This window comes from Pavona decussata, unplaced genomic scaffold (assembly GCF_977016875.1).
Source record: "Pavona decussata unplaced genomic scaffold, jaPavDecu1.1 SCAFFOLD_11, whole genome shotgun sequence".
NCBI lineage: Eukaryota > Metazoa > Cnidaria > Anthozoa > Scleractinia > Agariciidae > Pavona > Pavona decussata.
The window spans coordinates 342,101-356,905 of record NW_028145434.1 but is presented as its reverse complement, the minus strand read 5'-3'; the positions used below and the strand labels follow the sequence as shown (position 1 = coordinate 356,905).

At 40.8% G+C, this 14,805-nt stretch overlaps 1 protein-coding gene across 2 annotated transcripts; it reads left to right on the top strand.

Moving 5' to 3' along the window:
• The first annotated feature begins 4,558 nt into the window (after nucleotides 1-4,558).
• On the top strand, nucleotides 4,559-14,093 carry LOC146488041 (monocarboxylate transporter 13-like). 2 transcript variants are annotated; one of them, XM_085120902.1, is made up of 7 exons: nucleotides 4,559-5,092; nucleotides 5,175-5,409; nucleotides 5,731-5,789; nucleotides 7,200-7,445; nucleotides 8,762-9,351; nucleotides 11,261-11,624; nucleotides 13,214-14,093. In XM_085120902.1, exons 4-7 carry the CDS (start codon nucleotides 7,208-7,210, stop codon nucleotides 13,408-13,410), a joined length of 1,389 nt encoding a protein of 462 aa, XP_084977028.1. In that variant the 5' UTR covers nucleotides 4,559-5,092; nucleotides 5,175-5,409; nucleotides 5,731-5,789; nucleotides 7,200-7,207; the 3' UTR covers nucleotides 13,411-14,093. The 2 variants fall into 2 exon arrangements, with proteins under 2 accessions (XP_084977028.1, XP_084977027.1); XM_085120901.1 differs by lacking the exons at nucleotides 4,559-5,092; nucleotides 5,175-5,409 and having other exon boundaries at nucleotides 5,627-5,789.
• The last annotated feature ends 712 nt before the right edge of the window (nucleotides 14,094-14,805 follow it).

The following is a 14,805-nucleotide window of genomic DNA, read 5'->3' as shown; positions in this document are numbered from 1 at the left end:
TCTTTTAATGTTTTAGATGTAACGAGCGACTGTGCAAAATTTCAAAAAAATTCTCTACAGGCTCTTTTACGATTAAACCATCTTGAATTTGCTTCCTTGTTCTGACCTGACTTTTTTACACATGGTGGTCTGGGCGGGCGTGAGATCAGTATCAATTTGTCGTCGGCAGGCGGCCTTCACCATCACTGCAGACTATTTGTTTGGGTTATTTACTTATTCTGTAAATTCTCTAAATGCCTCTGTAGTAAAGTCCATTATAAACAGACTGCACTGTGGCAATGACGAATTGTACACTTGAGACTCCTGATACCAGTTTTTCAAAGAGCTAGAGATAGAGCAGCAAAAGATAACAGGTAAGGATTAAGAAGTAGCTCTCATTGGCGTAATAGTTAAGCATAGGTGGAAGCATAACAGCGCTTATGTCCACGTGAAAAACGGGCTCGAAACGGGCATAAGCACAAGTTTAAACATAAGAGACAAAAATGTTCCTTTTTCTTTTCGGTTGCTCCTTTTCACTTGACGTAAATTTTCTGTTTCTATGCTTTCAGCCTTTTCCTATTCAACAGTTAGGACTACAGTCGTCGTCAATTTCTCTTGGAAAGCCTTCACCATGAACTGAATTTAAGGACGATTTTAGTCGTAGACGTCGTATTAGTCTACATAAATTTATTTCCTGCCTCTCTTCGAGGATTTCCCCACCATCTACTCCAATATTGGATGTTCCACGAACCAAAATGTACCAAAATTCTTCTTTGCAAATCAACATTAGAAAGTGGGGAGGGGAGGTACGCAAGAAAAGGTAAGGTGAAATGTTCAACCCTTCCTAAGAGTTACCACCTGCAGCCGTAAATCAATTTTTGTATCTTGCAGTCTGCTCCAGTGCATTTTACGCCGAATTAATTTCATACTAAATGAAATACAAATTAAAACTAAAGTAGAACAGCAAACCGATGCGTCTATGCGGTTGGGAAGAAAGCGGGCTGCTTAACTATTTTTCAATCAAATTCTAAGCTAAGGAACTCCTTCGATGCAACTGCGTGTAAAGAGGAGAAACTTTTCGCTAAACAAAATCCCGTCGACATTTCGCAAACAATGAAAAGAAATTCCTTTTGTTTTCAGGCTATAAAATGACCTGCGAACACAGGAAACTACGTTTAAAGTACTTCGCTTTCGCCTAAACGTTCTCGTTGGGTGAGGTACCCTGTCTAGTTTTGACTACATTTTTTTCTTTATTTTGGGGTTTTGTAAAGCTACTGAAGACGTTATGTCTTACAGTGGAGGGTACTCGATAAATTTCAAATGTGGAAGCTTCAGTCTCTTATCCTGTCACATACAAAATGTGTCCGAAAGAGTAAACCTTTCACATAATTAAGCCAAAACCATTGTACCCGCCCTTTCTTTAATGTTTTTCTTGTTTGGGTTATCTTTAAACCAAACAAGAAAATCCCTACGTTATTAACGACAACTGGGCGTAATCTTGCGTTGTAGCTTCTGCTTAGATCAGTTTTTGCTACCTTTCCTAATACCTCCCTTTAAGTGGATCAAATTGGTACTCTTTGGGTTCAAAGTCTACTTTTGCAAACCTTAACAAACAGTACTAAAATTTTAAAGATGGCAACGAGGGTCAACAGAGCACCCATTTCAGGTGCCTCCCCGGCAGTAGTCCACCATATGAAGTACCCCCCCCCCCCCCCCCGGTAGCAGGGTGGTAGACTCAGGGATTCTGACTCAATAGGAGACAACGATTGGACTTAGTGATAACATCATCGTTGCTTCTCTCTCGCATACGCTCTTTTGCCTCGTCACACAATCTTTCTTCCGCAACGAGATGAGGAGGGAAGATTGCGTGACGAACCAAAAGAGCATCTGAGACGGAGGCTACAGCTTACACGGCGAGCTAGCAAAGCATGTCTCTGATTTCAAAGCTGTGGTACAAAGGTCGATTCTGGGATCATGGGAGCTCTAAGCACGAGATAGCTCTATTTACTGCGACTTTCAATAATATGTTCATACGGACTCTGAACTTCAACCCCAGCTAACGATTTCCATGTTTTTACTGCCATCAGTCATAATTACGACGACAAGCAACTGACCAGAAAAATACAGAAACCGACAAAGTGGATCGAAATCCGCCAATCACAGCGCACAAACTTGACCTTTTGACCCCGTTGAGCCAGACGTTTTTGTTTTCTAAAAGGTCCGCTGCGGTGATTAACGGCAGTGAAAAGTGTAACCGTTGGCTGTGAGCTTGATACTTTTGTCACACTTAAATGCTACTTGTCTGTTTGTTTTCTTGGTTGTGGTGGCACTGTATAACATGTTTCAGGCGTTCGGAAAGTGGGGAATGACGCAAAGAAAATAATAAAAGCGAGAAGACTGGAGAGAGAAAAGGCCTCCTCTTCCCAGTCTCTTCTCGTTTTTTTGTTTTCGCTCTCTCCTTTCCCTTGCTTGACTTTTATTATTCACACGCATCGCAATCGATACTTCGTGCTGCTTGCACCGTATGAACTAGAGCTGCGATCGAAACTTTCTGCTAAATAGATTCTGGGATGTACACTGGAATTAATTATTTCTTTTTCATGCAAAAAAGGATGGAAATATTTTACGAGATTCGAACCCTTCTGATTATCCCCAGATCCCCTTGTTTTGAAAATCGGTTTTGGATTTGTTGATAAAAACAGAGGGCTCAGCCGATTGAAGCTGAATGAGACCAAGAAGAATGACTACGATATATCTAGTTTCTGCGTTAACAAAGCGGAGCCAAAGCCCAGAGTTTGTAAATCAGGACGAAATCTATATCCTGTTAACAGATGACATCGAGTTCTTTTGAAATTGTAATCATGAATTATTAATGTTTTTCAGTTCTGTCAGTCTGGCTTGCTTGCTTGTGGCAGGTGTTTGGCCGTTGTTATCCAGCGCGACATTTGCCTATGAATACATTGTACTAAATTTTAATAACAACAACAAAAACTGAGAGTTTCAAGCCAATAAGGTAGGAATGAAACACCGTTTTTTTGGGCTCTTTTTGCCTTTTATCGTTTTGTTAAATCGAAATGGACTTCTTTCTAAAGGTGATTCGATGAGGGTTACAATGGCGGTACGTTCTTTGTGCAGCATCTACTGAGTTTACAGTATGTTCTCTATTTAACATAAATGGGGCACAACAGAAAATTTTCGAAATATAACACTTTTATATTATTTGCAAATGCGGGCTTTCTCTTGATAATGTTCGCGAAAGCAGCCGTCGGGGTAAATCAGACAGCACATTAAAAATAACGTAGTATCGAGTTTGAAATTTCTTTTGCCTTTTTTTTTTTTTTTTTTTCATACGCCGTACCTGTCGAACGCCGGGCCCGTACTGCAACATTGCCATTAAAAAATTCCTGAAAACACAAGAACGTCGCGCAGACGAATTTTGCAGAAACGCCAAAGGCGTTTCTACAAATTACTTTTCGTGCGACTTAAGAAGCTTGCCAATTCGGGTATAGCAGGTATGACCAGTTTATAAATACTACTCTTCTCGCTTGTAAAACCGGAAAGCTCACGTGTCTTGGCTTTGTGGATCACGTGTGCCTCACGTGCCCCCCTCACGTTTGTGGTAGAAAACTGGAGTACGGCCATTCGTGTTCATTAAAACGGTCTTTGATGTAGCGGTTAGTTTCCCCAGTATATTATTTCAAGTATAACCGTATACCATGTGAATTCGTGAATCCTTAAAATAAACCTGATGAGGGCTACACTCTTTGTTTTGTAAGAACGTCCAATGTTGAGGCTGAACGTTCTTATTTTTCGGCAAGTTGAGTCTGAGTATTTCCATAAATCATTGCGCACCTGAGACCAGGTCCTATCAAAAAGCATTATTTACTGTGGTGTGGTCTCTAGTTACCTGTGACGTGTGCGCACCTTACTACTCTCGTGCTGAGTGACTATTCTCGGCATTTGAGTTAATTGGACTGTATATCCTAAAGTTTATAATATTATGTTACCTGTATCCATATTGCTCGGTTTAAAATATGTGTTGAAATTGAGTGTTAACATTTTGGTTCAGTGTTTAGTCAAGTCTTTTGTAGCCGTTTTCAGTAGGTTTAAGTTGACAACAATGTGAATGACAAGTACAGTAATTTACTTGTTTTTTCTAAGCGAAAGTGATCAGTGATCGAAGTCTTTTGATTTTTTTTCTGTTGGAGTAATTGTACCCAGCGTCAATCATCCCATGATAATATAGTTTGGGTTTTGCGAAAAGCTGATTCATTTCAGGCTGTGTTTTGAGCTTGACTCAGGCTTGACTACATGTGGAAAGCCAAGATCTGTGGAAAAAGGAATAAAGTTGGTTTAGTTGGAAAATACTAAAAAGACTACTTGGCTCGTTTACAACATTTGAATGGTCAAAATAAAAATGTTTCTTACCTGACTCTCAGCCTGCGGTGAATATCAGCTTCAACGTTCTTATATAAAAAGAGTGTTGTACACAAGAGCGGGAGAAGGAAAGAATATCTTTCTTTCCCTCTTGCCTCGCGCTCCGCGTTCATGTCTCGCTGGATTTCGCACGCTCCACGCTTGGCTAAATGTACACCTGTTATGCAGGCTATCGGGAGCCCATTGCCCTGCCTGTCGCCCTAGACAGCCGAACATATTTTCTCTTGAAATTTATGGAGGGAGATGAATATCGCAGAAAGACGATTGTTTTGCAGTCTACCGTCATGCCAGTATTAAATACAGTTTAGCTGCCATTCATAATAGCGTAGTAAGTAGACCTTAGAAAACTTGAACCCTACTTCAGATGTGAACGGGTTTAATTTCAGCTCAAGTAGCCTACTTTGTGGCCGTGGTAACGCATTTCCTTCAAAGGAGCCGAAGTACACTCTCAAGTCTAGTCCATCCATCCTTTAATACGAGCTTACTTATGCACTATCAAAACACATTCCGGAAACGGACGTCAATCAAACACGCTGTACGGCGAGAAATTCAGAGCACACTAACACGCGAACTCGCAAATTTACCTCTACTTCGACGGACAACGACTGAGAATGAATCCGTGTAGATCTTCTTGCTGAGGGATGGATGACGATAGCCTTTTAGACAAAGACCTTATGTTAGTCTTCATGCTGTGTTTTTGTTTTAAATGTTCTTCAGGCCCACAGACACAATTAACATACACGTGTCTTGTTTGACAGCAATACCTTTAAACCAACGCTTTGCAAGAGTACCTTCTCCCGAGCAAGCGCAACCGACGTTTAATAGACAATCCTGGCCATTTCCTTCGAGCAGCACCTCCTTTTATCGGCTGTTCGAACTAAGAAGGGAACAGTTCGACGAACAGCAACAAATAATTGTCGAGGATTCGCCGCGTAACTTGACTGACCCGTTTACTATGAAAGCATGCTTTGAATTCTAATGTGAACGATCACAGTAAGTAAACATGCATGATCTCAAGTGTACTTGTGCTCAAGGTCTACTTACTCCGCTAGTATGAAACCACCTGTTACTGCTCTACGCCATCCTTCATTCCCTAATCTCACGGGGTCTGTTTAGCATCGCTATTGTGGTCTAGACATTTCTGACAACGCTTTTTATTCACATTGACGAGAGATCTCCAAGACCTTTTGGCCCCAAATAACCAGAGTCACGAAACTGGCTTGGCCGAATGCCGCTTTGTGTCGACCTCCTTTAGCGTTGCTGAACGTTTCAACCAGTTTGAAAATTCAAATTCTATTTTGCTGTAAATTTTAGGGCGCAGTGAAGACAACAATTTGCCACATGGTCTAACCACATACCAAGGAAGAAAACGGGTAAGCTTAAACCTCCGGGTGAGGGGAAGAGAGGCTAAGGGGTAACCTATACTCGACTACCGATAACTCGAACCTTCAAAGGAAATTGAAAAAGGTTCGAGTTATCGAGAGTTGAGAAAAAATGACCGGAAAATAAGAAAACAAAACGGTGTATAATGTATATTTATATTCATACAGTGCTTATTTAACTTAATCAAATTTAGTTATAGAGAAGTCGAGTGAAAAATGGAACAATGGTTCTAAATTCAGGTAGATCAGAACGTTACGTAACGTACTTTGCAGGTTTCAAAGAGAACAACATTGCGTGCTACTGCTACAGAGTTCAAGCGATTTACTTTTTCGAGAAATAGTCAGTTAATACGCCCTAACGCTTCAGTCTCAACTAATCTATTATATCGATTATCCTTGAAAGTTTTCTAACGTTGGATTTCAACAAGAGAGTTTGATTTCAAAGAATCGATATCAACCTTCTCAAACAAACATTCTGAAGAACGAGTAAGCAGCAAAGCTTGACGAAGATACAATACACTGTAGTTAAATGTACCCTAAACCAGCGAAACCTAAAACTGGACTGAGACGTTTTGTGTAAAGCACCAGAAAGACAAAGAATACACGGCCACTTCAAAATAAATTGAATGTTTTAGACTACAGTACTCTTTGTTTTGACCTGTCACCTCTCAGTGATAAATATGGGTCGAGTAATCGAGGGTAAAATTATAGTAAATGTATGACATAAATCCAGGGGGAAACCAACTTCGGTTCGAGTTGGCGGGGTTCGAGTTACCGGGTGTCGACTGTTTTTAGGTATACGTGGCTCCAAAGAAGCATGGATTTTCAGCCGTTTTGGTCTCAAAATAGATATAGATTATTAACTATTTTGGTCTGAAAGCCTGAACAAGGGTATGGATTTACATAAAAAAGTATGGATTCTAGAGACCCAGTTGTTCGAAGCTCGATTAAGCTAATCCTGGGTTAACGTGAACTTTGATTCGATTTTAATGACTAGTCATTAAAGATTTTTCGAAAAGGTTTCTGTCCTTCAGTTTTTGACTTGGCATTTTCTTTGCCATTAGCTTAAAATAAACTTTCTAAGAAATTTTTAAGGAGCGAAATGAGAACTTTTAATCGGGGGATTAGCGTTAATTGGCTTTCGAACAACCGGGCCCAGGTCTGAGAAGGGTAATATACTGTATATATATTTAGCATAAGCATAAAAGCGGAGCTCTACAATTCCTTTTTTATAGCATTTACATACATGCAAGTCTGGTTATTGTATGAACGTAACAACCTTACAAATTCCTCATCCTTTCTAGAGTTATAAATATTTTTAGTGCATATTAAGCAAAACGTTAGGGAGATTGTCAACGGGGTGTTTTCTTATTTTGTCCATTTCTTACCTGTCCTCGACAGCGCAAAGAATGACGAAAGAGCCAACACCTGAGAAGCCGGGAAGAATCCTTCAAGAGGAGAGCGCAGATGAAATAGAGAACGCAACGTTAGACGAAAGGAAATTGAGGCAACCTGACACTTTGTGGTCTTGGGTGGTGTGCATATCTGGATCCATTTGTATGAGCATCGTGTTGGGATGTGGATACTGTTTTGGAATTATATTTCCCTCACTTCTTGACGAGTTTAAGAAAGGCAAGTCCAGAACTGGTGAGTACCGATAAGAACTGTTGCCTAAAGAGTTTCATTCACGAGTTTGAAATGCCTGTAGGTCGCGAGTGTTACTCAGTTGATGTAACTTTAGAAGATATGCCATTTATCTTTTGATTAAACGGACATCATCATCATCATTATTATTACTGTAAATTAAGATTTAAATACCACTGCAAAGCCGTGGACGATCAGTTTTGTTCAACGTTGGATCAAATAGCATCGTGATCAGTCAAAATCGATAAAAATAGAATGTGAAATGAAAGTCAAAAGGACTACTGCAAGGACTTTCATCATCATCGTCATCATCATCATCATCATCATCATCATCATCATCATCATCACTGTTCTGTTTATAAAAACTAGCGTATCTTCAGCTCCAACCGTGATATTTTCTGTGTCGATCACGTTTCACTTCTTGACCAACATTGGCCTGTTCCAGACATTAAGATAGTGAAAAGTGGCGCACAAAAAAGTATTGCATATAGCAGACGAAAAGAGGAAAAGATGACGATATTTCTTTCCACGCGAGCCCAGTTTAAAGTCTGAACGCCCGGAACCGTTTGCACCCTGAATTTAACGTAATGAGAGATGTACAATAACTAAAAGAGATATTTTAATTTCAAAATTGAAATTAAAATTTTAAGTCAAAATTAATATGTTTGTGTGGGCTGTTTTAACCCTTGTAGTGAGCAGTTAAAATACTGTAATCCTTGAATGGAGCTGGTTTTACTACAGTCAACTCTCTCGTAAGCGGCCACTCTTGGCGCTCGAAAAAGTGGTCGGGAAAATCAACAAAAATAAGCTCAAAAAACTGAACGAAATAGCTAACTATATAACGTTATTGCCTCATCAGCTAAATTTAAACAAACACTCCTCAGACAACGCAACCCTCGTCAATACTAACTTATTCGAGGTTTGTGCAACATCATTATCCCAATACCACTCACATACTAATACCATGTCTCAGAGTGCCTGAAATGGTCCCTGAAATGTAGGACCAATAATGGAAAAGCTATTATCACCAAACCGATTATCAGGCTATGGACAATTACCGTCACAGCGCTTACCTCTGAAAACAATGGAGCTGCGACACACAAAGAGCTAAATTAGAAGTTGGTAAAAGCTGCGATGCTTCCGAACTGCAACATGAAGGTCGCGGGCTCATATTGTTGTCTGTGGTGAGATCATGGTGAATGTGCTCGACGCTTTGACTCAGTTCAGTTGATCGCTGTCATTAGGCAGTGACGTTAAACTGTTGGCCTAGCCATCCGTCACCCCAAGGTTCACAATCTCTAACCATTTTTTTCTTGCAGCTTGGGTTGGCTCAATGGCAATGGCAGCCTCTGGTATCTTTGGCCCTCTATCTGGAAGACTGACCGACTACTTTGGTGCCCGCGTTTTGGTGATCTGCGGTTCTCTGTTGTGCAGCGCTGGTCTTCTCCTCACTTCTATAGTTCCCAGTCTTTATCTCATGTTTGTGACGTACGGAGGAATTTATGGGTGTGGTTCAAGCTTCGTTTACATTGCCCTTTTCGAGATCGTACCGCGGCATTTCGTAAAACATCGCTCCTTGGCGACTGGTCTGATATCAATGAGTACGGGAGCTTCTATAGTGTTGATAAGCCCTGTATGCCAAGCTCTTCTGACGGCATTTGGTTGGAGGGGAGCTTTTAGAGGACTGGGATGTATCGTTTTGATCGTTTTCGTCCTCGGTTGGGCCCTGGATCCTAACGTGGCGAGTGAGAACACTGGTACAGCATTTGAAGAGGGTGAAAAGGTCCAGATACGGCAGGAGAGAGCCGGGATACTTGATTTCTCCATGTGGAAAAATAGCACCTTTGTTATCCTAACTATCTTAAGCTTTTTTATTTATCTTGGCCACAGCATACCACCACTTCACTTAGTAAGTATTTCACTAACACGTCAATCCTTGCGCTTGTTGTAGTTTTCAGCAATCTAATTAGTTTTCCACTCATTCAAGATGACGCCACCGTAGCTGAGAGGCCTACATTTTCAAATGGAAGGGGAAAATTTTAGTGTTCTTCCCTTGTGTTCCTTCATCTGCTTACCCGTATTCGGCCGGATTTATCCAGTTCTCGAGTACATCATAAAACAATAACTCCGTTCAATCGAGTATGAACTAAACACAAAAACTTGGCACTGCACGCCTCGTTGGTTATTGCTGATTTCGTGGAATGATTGTTTATGGTAAGGGTGGTATAAATAGAACACGAAGGGAAACAGCTTTACTCTTCTTTTTGTAAAAACTCTTCCATGAACTTACCGACATCCCGGCAGAAAATTACTTGAAACCCAAGAAGAACCCGTGGCAGCCATCTTCTTAAGTATATGGTTCCCCCAAAAATCATGAAACGACATTTTTGTCTAGATCTACGACTACAAACTCAATACATGTCCATGTGTGATATACCATTTTAAAGCTACATGTAATGATGGGTGTATTTCATAATTGATATAATTATAAATGAGAAAAGTTATGGCTTTGATATAAGTGGGTTTAAAACGTAAAAATTTCAAAGTTCAAAAATGTCCCAATCCTTGTGTATATTAGGTATACCCCTAAACTATAGCTTATTTTGCGGTTCTCAACATGTTTTTTTTTTTATCTGAGTGATGTCGCTAAAAAGCCCCACAACTGCTAGCTAGGGGAAAAAAGTTGAAAAATTATGGGGGTAGTCAACCATATCACTTATTGGATGGGGTTAAAGGCTGGTTCACACATACATACAATACATACACACACACACACACACACACACACATACATACATACATACATACATACATACATACATACATACATACATACATACATACATACATACATACATACATACATACATACATACATACATACATACATACATACATACATACATACATACATACATACATACATACATATATATCCTTTATTTAAACACGATGGGGTTTAAAGCTCAGAGCTTGTGGGGTCACGAGCAACGCAAGCGCAAGCGCAAGAGACGTTCACACGTCGAACGCAAGCGCAAGCAGAATGAGATACGCACGCGCATTTCAGTACCTTAAGATGGCGGCAATCTTGTTCCCAGAGTCCGTGTTACCCTAGAACAGCAGTCGGGAAGCGAGGACTCTGGGAACGAGATAAAAGATGGCGGACGAAGACGATGTTTTAGGATTGTTTTTCTTTCTCGTTCTCGGCCGTCTTCTGTAAAGGCGAAGGCGCCAAATGCAAATGCATACCGTTTTCTAGCCCAATTCTCTTGCTGCATCACTCCATGCAAGTTGCTTCTTGTTTTTTTCTTTGAATCCGCTGAAACAAAAAACTTTTTTCTTAAAGCACAGGATATTTTCTGACACTCTCTGGTAGTTTTTTTCGCATGAGGACGCCATCTTGGTTTGAACTTAAACTGCAGAGACATGGAACGAGTATTGTTCATCTTGCGCTTGCGTTTGCGTTTGCGTTGCCCCAGTTCACACGTGTGAAATGCAAACGCAAGCGAAAATGCAAGCGCAAGGAAATGAAAATTTTTCATTTCTTGCGTTTGCGTTGTGGTAGTTCACACGTATGTTTGCTTGCGCTTGCGCTTGCATTTGCGTTTGCGTTTGCGTTGCTCGTGTGAACCAGTCTTAAGTTTTCATCCTTTTTAATAACCATATCTTCACCAGACCATCTTGGTGTCAAAAATTCATAGAAATCCGTCAAATATTGACAGAGATATGACATTATCTGCCATTTGGCATTTTAAAAAAAAGTTAGTGAAGATTAGATCTAGATGTAGATGTTAATGATGTTGTCTGTCGTTTTCTAGGCTCGGTACTGCGAGGAAATTGGTATCGCCGAGGATTTGGCAGTTTGGCTTTATTCTTGCATTGGGCTGTCATCTCTTTTGGCCAGGGTACCTGGTGCTAAACTCTGTGACGTCATTAGCTCCAAAAGAGTTTACCTCATATTTGTAACAGTCAGTGCAGTATCGTCTGTTTTGTTACCCTTGGCAACCAACTGGATTGGAGTTCTTTGTTTCGCAATATGTTACGGTCTGGCTGATGGCATGATAGCAATTGGGGTAATTCTATCATGCATACAAAGCCTCACACCGAAGCAAAAGGCTCAAGGCTACGGGTTTTTTCAACTTTGCATTTGCACTGCACTATTGTGTGGCCCACCAATTGGAGGTAAGTTTACTCATGAACGGTAGGAATCAGCTTCTGAAGCAGTATTGCCTTGAACAACTGAATGGAAACCGATTTTTGTGGACACTTCAATAAATCATTATCATCTAACCGTCTAAGCTTTCCCCTATCTGTTTGGTTTCCAACTTTTCTTTCGCATATATACCCATTTCCCTTTAATTATTGGGAAGTTTAAGAGGCTACTACGGAAACGGCAAGGAGAACATCACAAAATAATTTAGGATTTAACAAGAAAAACAAAGACCCTGTACGTGCGTTTTAAATTTTGGTACATGTCTTTGCCGTGCTCGGACAAACAACAACGTGAAATAACCAAATTCAAGGTTTCGTGGAGAACGTGAGTACATGACAGCAAATTTTCATTCTCTATCTTGAATGTCGTACCCTCCTGTTCTGTTACTGAATAGTTCGGCCACATTGTACAAGTCGAACGAATTGGAATAATCGCGAAGTAGTTCAAGTAACGGGAACGTATTATTTAAAGCGACGTTTTTGTTCCCATTTTATCGTTTGTTTTTGTCCTTTATGACTGTTTAAAACTTCACGGACGATCCATCACAATTTTGAAATTCTTTCTTAGTTCCAGTTCAATGCTGAACTCTGAAAACCTCTAAGAAACGTTGGAGATTACGCGATTGTTTGAAGTTAATCATAACAGGCTCGTAAAATCAGAGTACAAGGCTGACTTCCTTATTTGGAAGTTAGCCGCGCAAGGGAAATTTTATCCATTTTGTTCGACCATCCCTGGCCTGGATCGTGCTTTTTGACCTTATAAGGTCATAGCAAAAACAGAATATAATTTCGATTGTATTTCCAGCGCTGAAAACCAGTCACCTACTCAGCATTTCTGGGAGGGGGGGGGGGGGGGGGGAGGAGGGCCAAGGGGGGAGAGCAATCGGAGGAAAGAGTGGGAAATAGGGATTATATACGAAAGGTAAGAAGTGAAATCAAAGACCCAGGACAATAAATCAAACGGTAAGATGATAATTCGATAAAATTCCCCCTTTTCGCTCGACACAACACTGCCCAAGCAGTCGACTGACCCTCCCCCACCCCCTGCCCTACTGCTCATTGACGGCTAAAAAAGCAGGGGGTACTGTGCAATATTTTTACTTGTACAGTGTGTTCTTCCTTGCTTGCAATATATTAATATTGCACGTAATTAGATTTTGCCGCAGGAATTTTTCGTTAGAAAAAAAAAAAAAAAGAGAAAACAAAAAACAATACAAGCCGTTACGAGGAAGTCAATTTCTGCGAGTCGCTGCTCACGTGCAACCGCTTACCCGAGAGCCTGAGGAACCTTGGTATGAGATTGTGCTCTTAGAGGAGCTCCGTCCTTGGAATGAAAGCGCTGCTGTCGTTGAGGGGCACTTATTTGAGAAGGCGCTCTTTTCAGTAAATAAGATGCTTGTCTTAACCGATAGTGGCCGTAGAGAGTGGGAGGTGGAGGAGACCGATAGTAAGACGCGATGCTTTTGGGGAGAACTGCGCTGGAATCCTCCTCCCTTATTAGAAACTCGCTGCCATCTCAAAGCCGCTTTAAACCATGACTTTCTTGTTATTACTTTCAGGTTTGGTGTCTGATAAGACCAGTTCATATCACGTTGCCTTCTTTTGTGCTGGAGCATTTGAGTTTCTCGGACTGTTCCTTTTTACAGTGTGTTTATGCTTGAGGAGAGGGTATTCATCACGGCAACAGGTCGAAAAGGAGGAAAGCTCATCTTCTTTAACCGAACTCCTCGTGGTAGAGAAGATAACGGTTCTGTAAAATTATGCAAAACTGAACTGTAAAAAGCGCAAGCTTCCTACGCCAATGAAATAAGAATGCGAGACGGAATTGAATTTATTTTTCCCTACAAATACATCCAGAATTCTTGAGGTCGACACTTTGTTAATTCGACCTCAATATAGTTATAAGTCTCAACCTTTACCAATGAGAATAAGACAATTTGATTTTTATTGTTACCAGAGTTATTTTTAATCATAGTTTATTTAGGGACTGGTTATGAAACCTCGCCATCTTCAAAGTAAATAGTAACGCCCGGGGGGAGGGGGTTAACAACGGTGCCGCAATTGATGTTGGAAGGGCCGCCTCCATGCACAATCCTTTGTTTTAACATCCACGCGACAGCTGAATATCTTACAACAAAAATGTTTTTATTGCTCAGTTGCCCCAACGCATTTCAATCTGTATAGTGGTTTGTGCACGATCAAGGATATGACAAGTTTGACAAGTTTGCTGGCCTCATCCCCACTGCCTTTCATTTAATAATGACGGTAGACCTTGCGATAAGGTAGGGGAGCGAGGTGGGGGGGGGGGGGGGAACTTTCTTCTTAACCGTCTTTCGACTTTCGAATGGTATTATGCAATCAATCGTTTTAAACAAAAATCCGTCGAAGCCTTAACTTTTGGCGAAGTACGAGACGCAAAACTGGATGTACTAACCAGTTTAAATAAATTTAAAATTTTATAAGGAAATAATTGACTTGCCTCGTACATTAGTGTTGAAAATGATAGGAATAAACGATTGAATTGCAATTTACGTTGACTGACTTTTTTTGGTTTTGTTTCGTTTTGTTTGTCTTTTTTTGAAGGAGGATTCGGAAGTTATTTATTTGCTTATTGGGCGAGAGAAGATTAAATAAGTTCTCATGACACCCCACGCGCCTCAATCCGTTCTCATGTCAAACGGAAACATACAGCGACTGGGTTAGCCTGCAGAACAGGCGTTATTTTTTTGCGTTTTTCAAGCAAGCGGAGGCAAGCACGAGGCCTCCTCTCGCCTGAATAACGCGGCCACAGTCTACCCAGTCGTAGCCCCGGCTGCGCTCGCCTAAAAAAAAGCATAAAAATAACGGCTGTTGTGAAGGCCACGACTGGGTGGATTGTGGCCGCGGCCGGGTTCAACTTCAGAGTCCACGCCACACGTGGTTGGTTTGCTGTTGGTTTTGTCCTTGCTCCGATCGTTTTTTCTGCTGATAATCCCTAAAAGATGGTGTCTTTATTGCATAGCCATCTCAGTAAAAAAATAACTCAGATCCAAATCTCACTTTTCTTGCTACTTGAATATTTGTGTCAACTCAAATAGACCGTATTCGTATTCTTGGTATTGAACTGGAACTGTAGCTTGCACACGAGGCTTATGCGGGGGAATCTTTTCAC

Bases quoted from the DNA above. Each gene is read 5' to 3' on its own strand.
- LOC146488041 (XM_085120902.1), top strand. From the start codon at position 7,208: ATGACGAAAGAGCCAACACCTGAGAAGCCGGGAAGAATCCTTCAAGAG. The intron at 9,352-11,260 runs GTAAGTATTTCA...GTCGTTTTCTAG, and splicing joins GCATACCACCACTTCACTTA to GCTCGGTACTGCGAGGAAAT. The intron at 11,625-13,213 runs GTAAGTTTACTC...TATTACTTTCAG, and splicing joins GTGTGGCCCACCAATTGGAG to GTTTGGTGTCTGATAAGACC.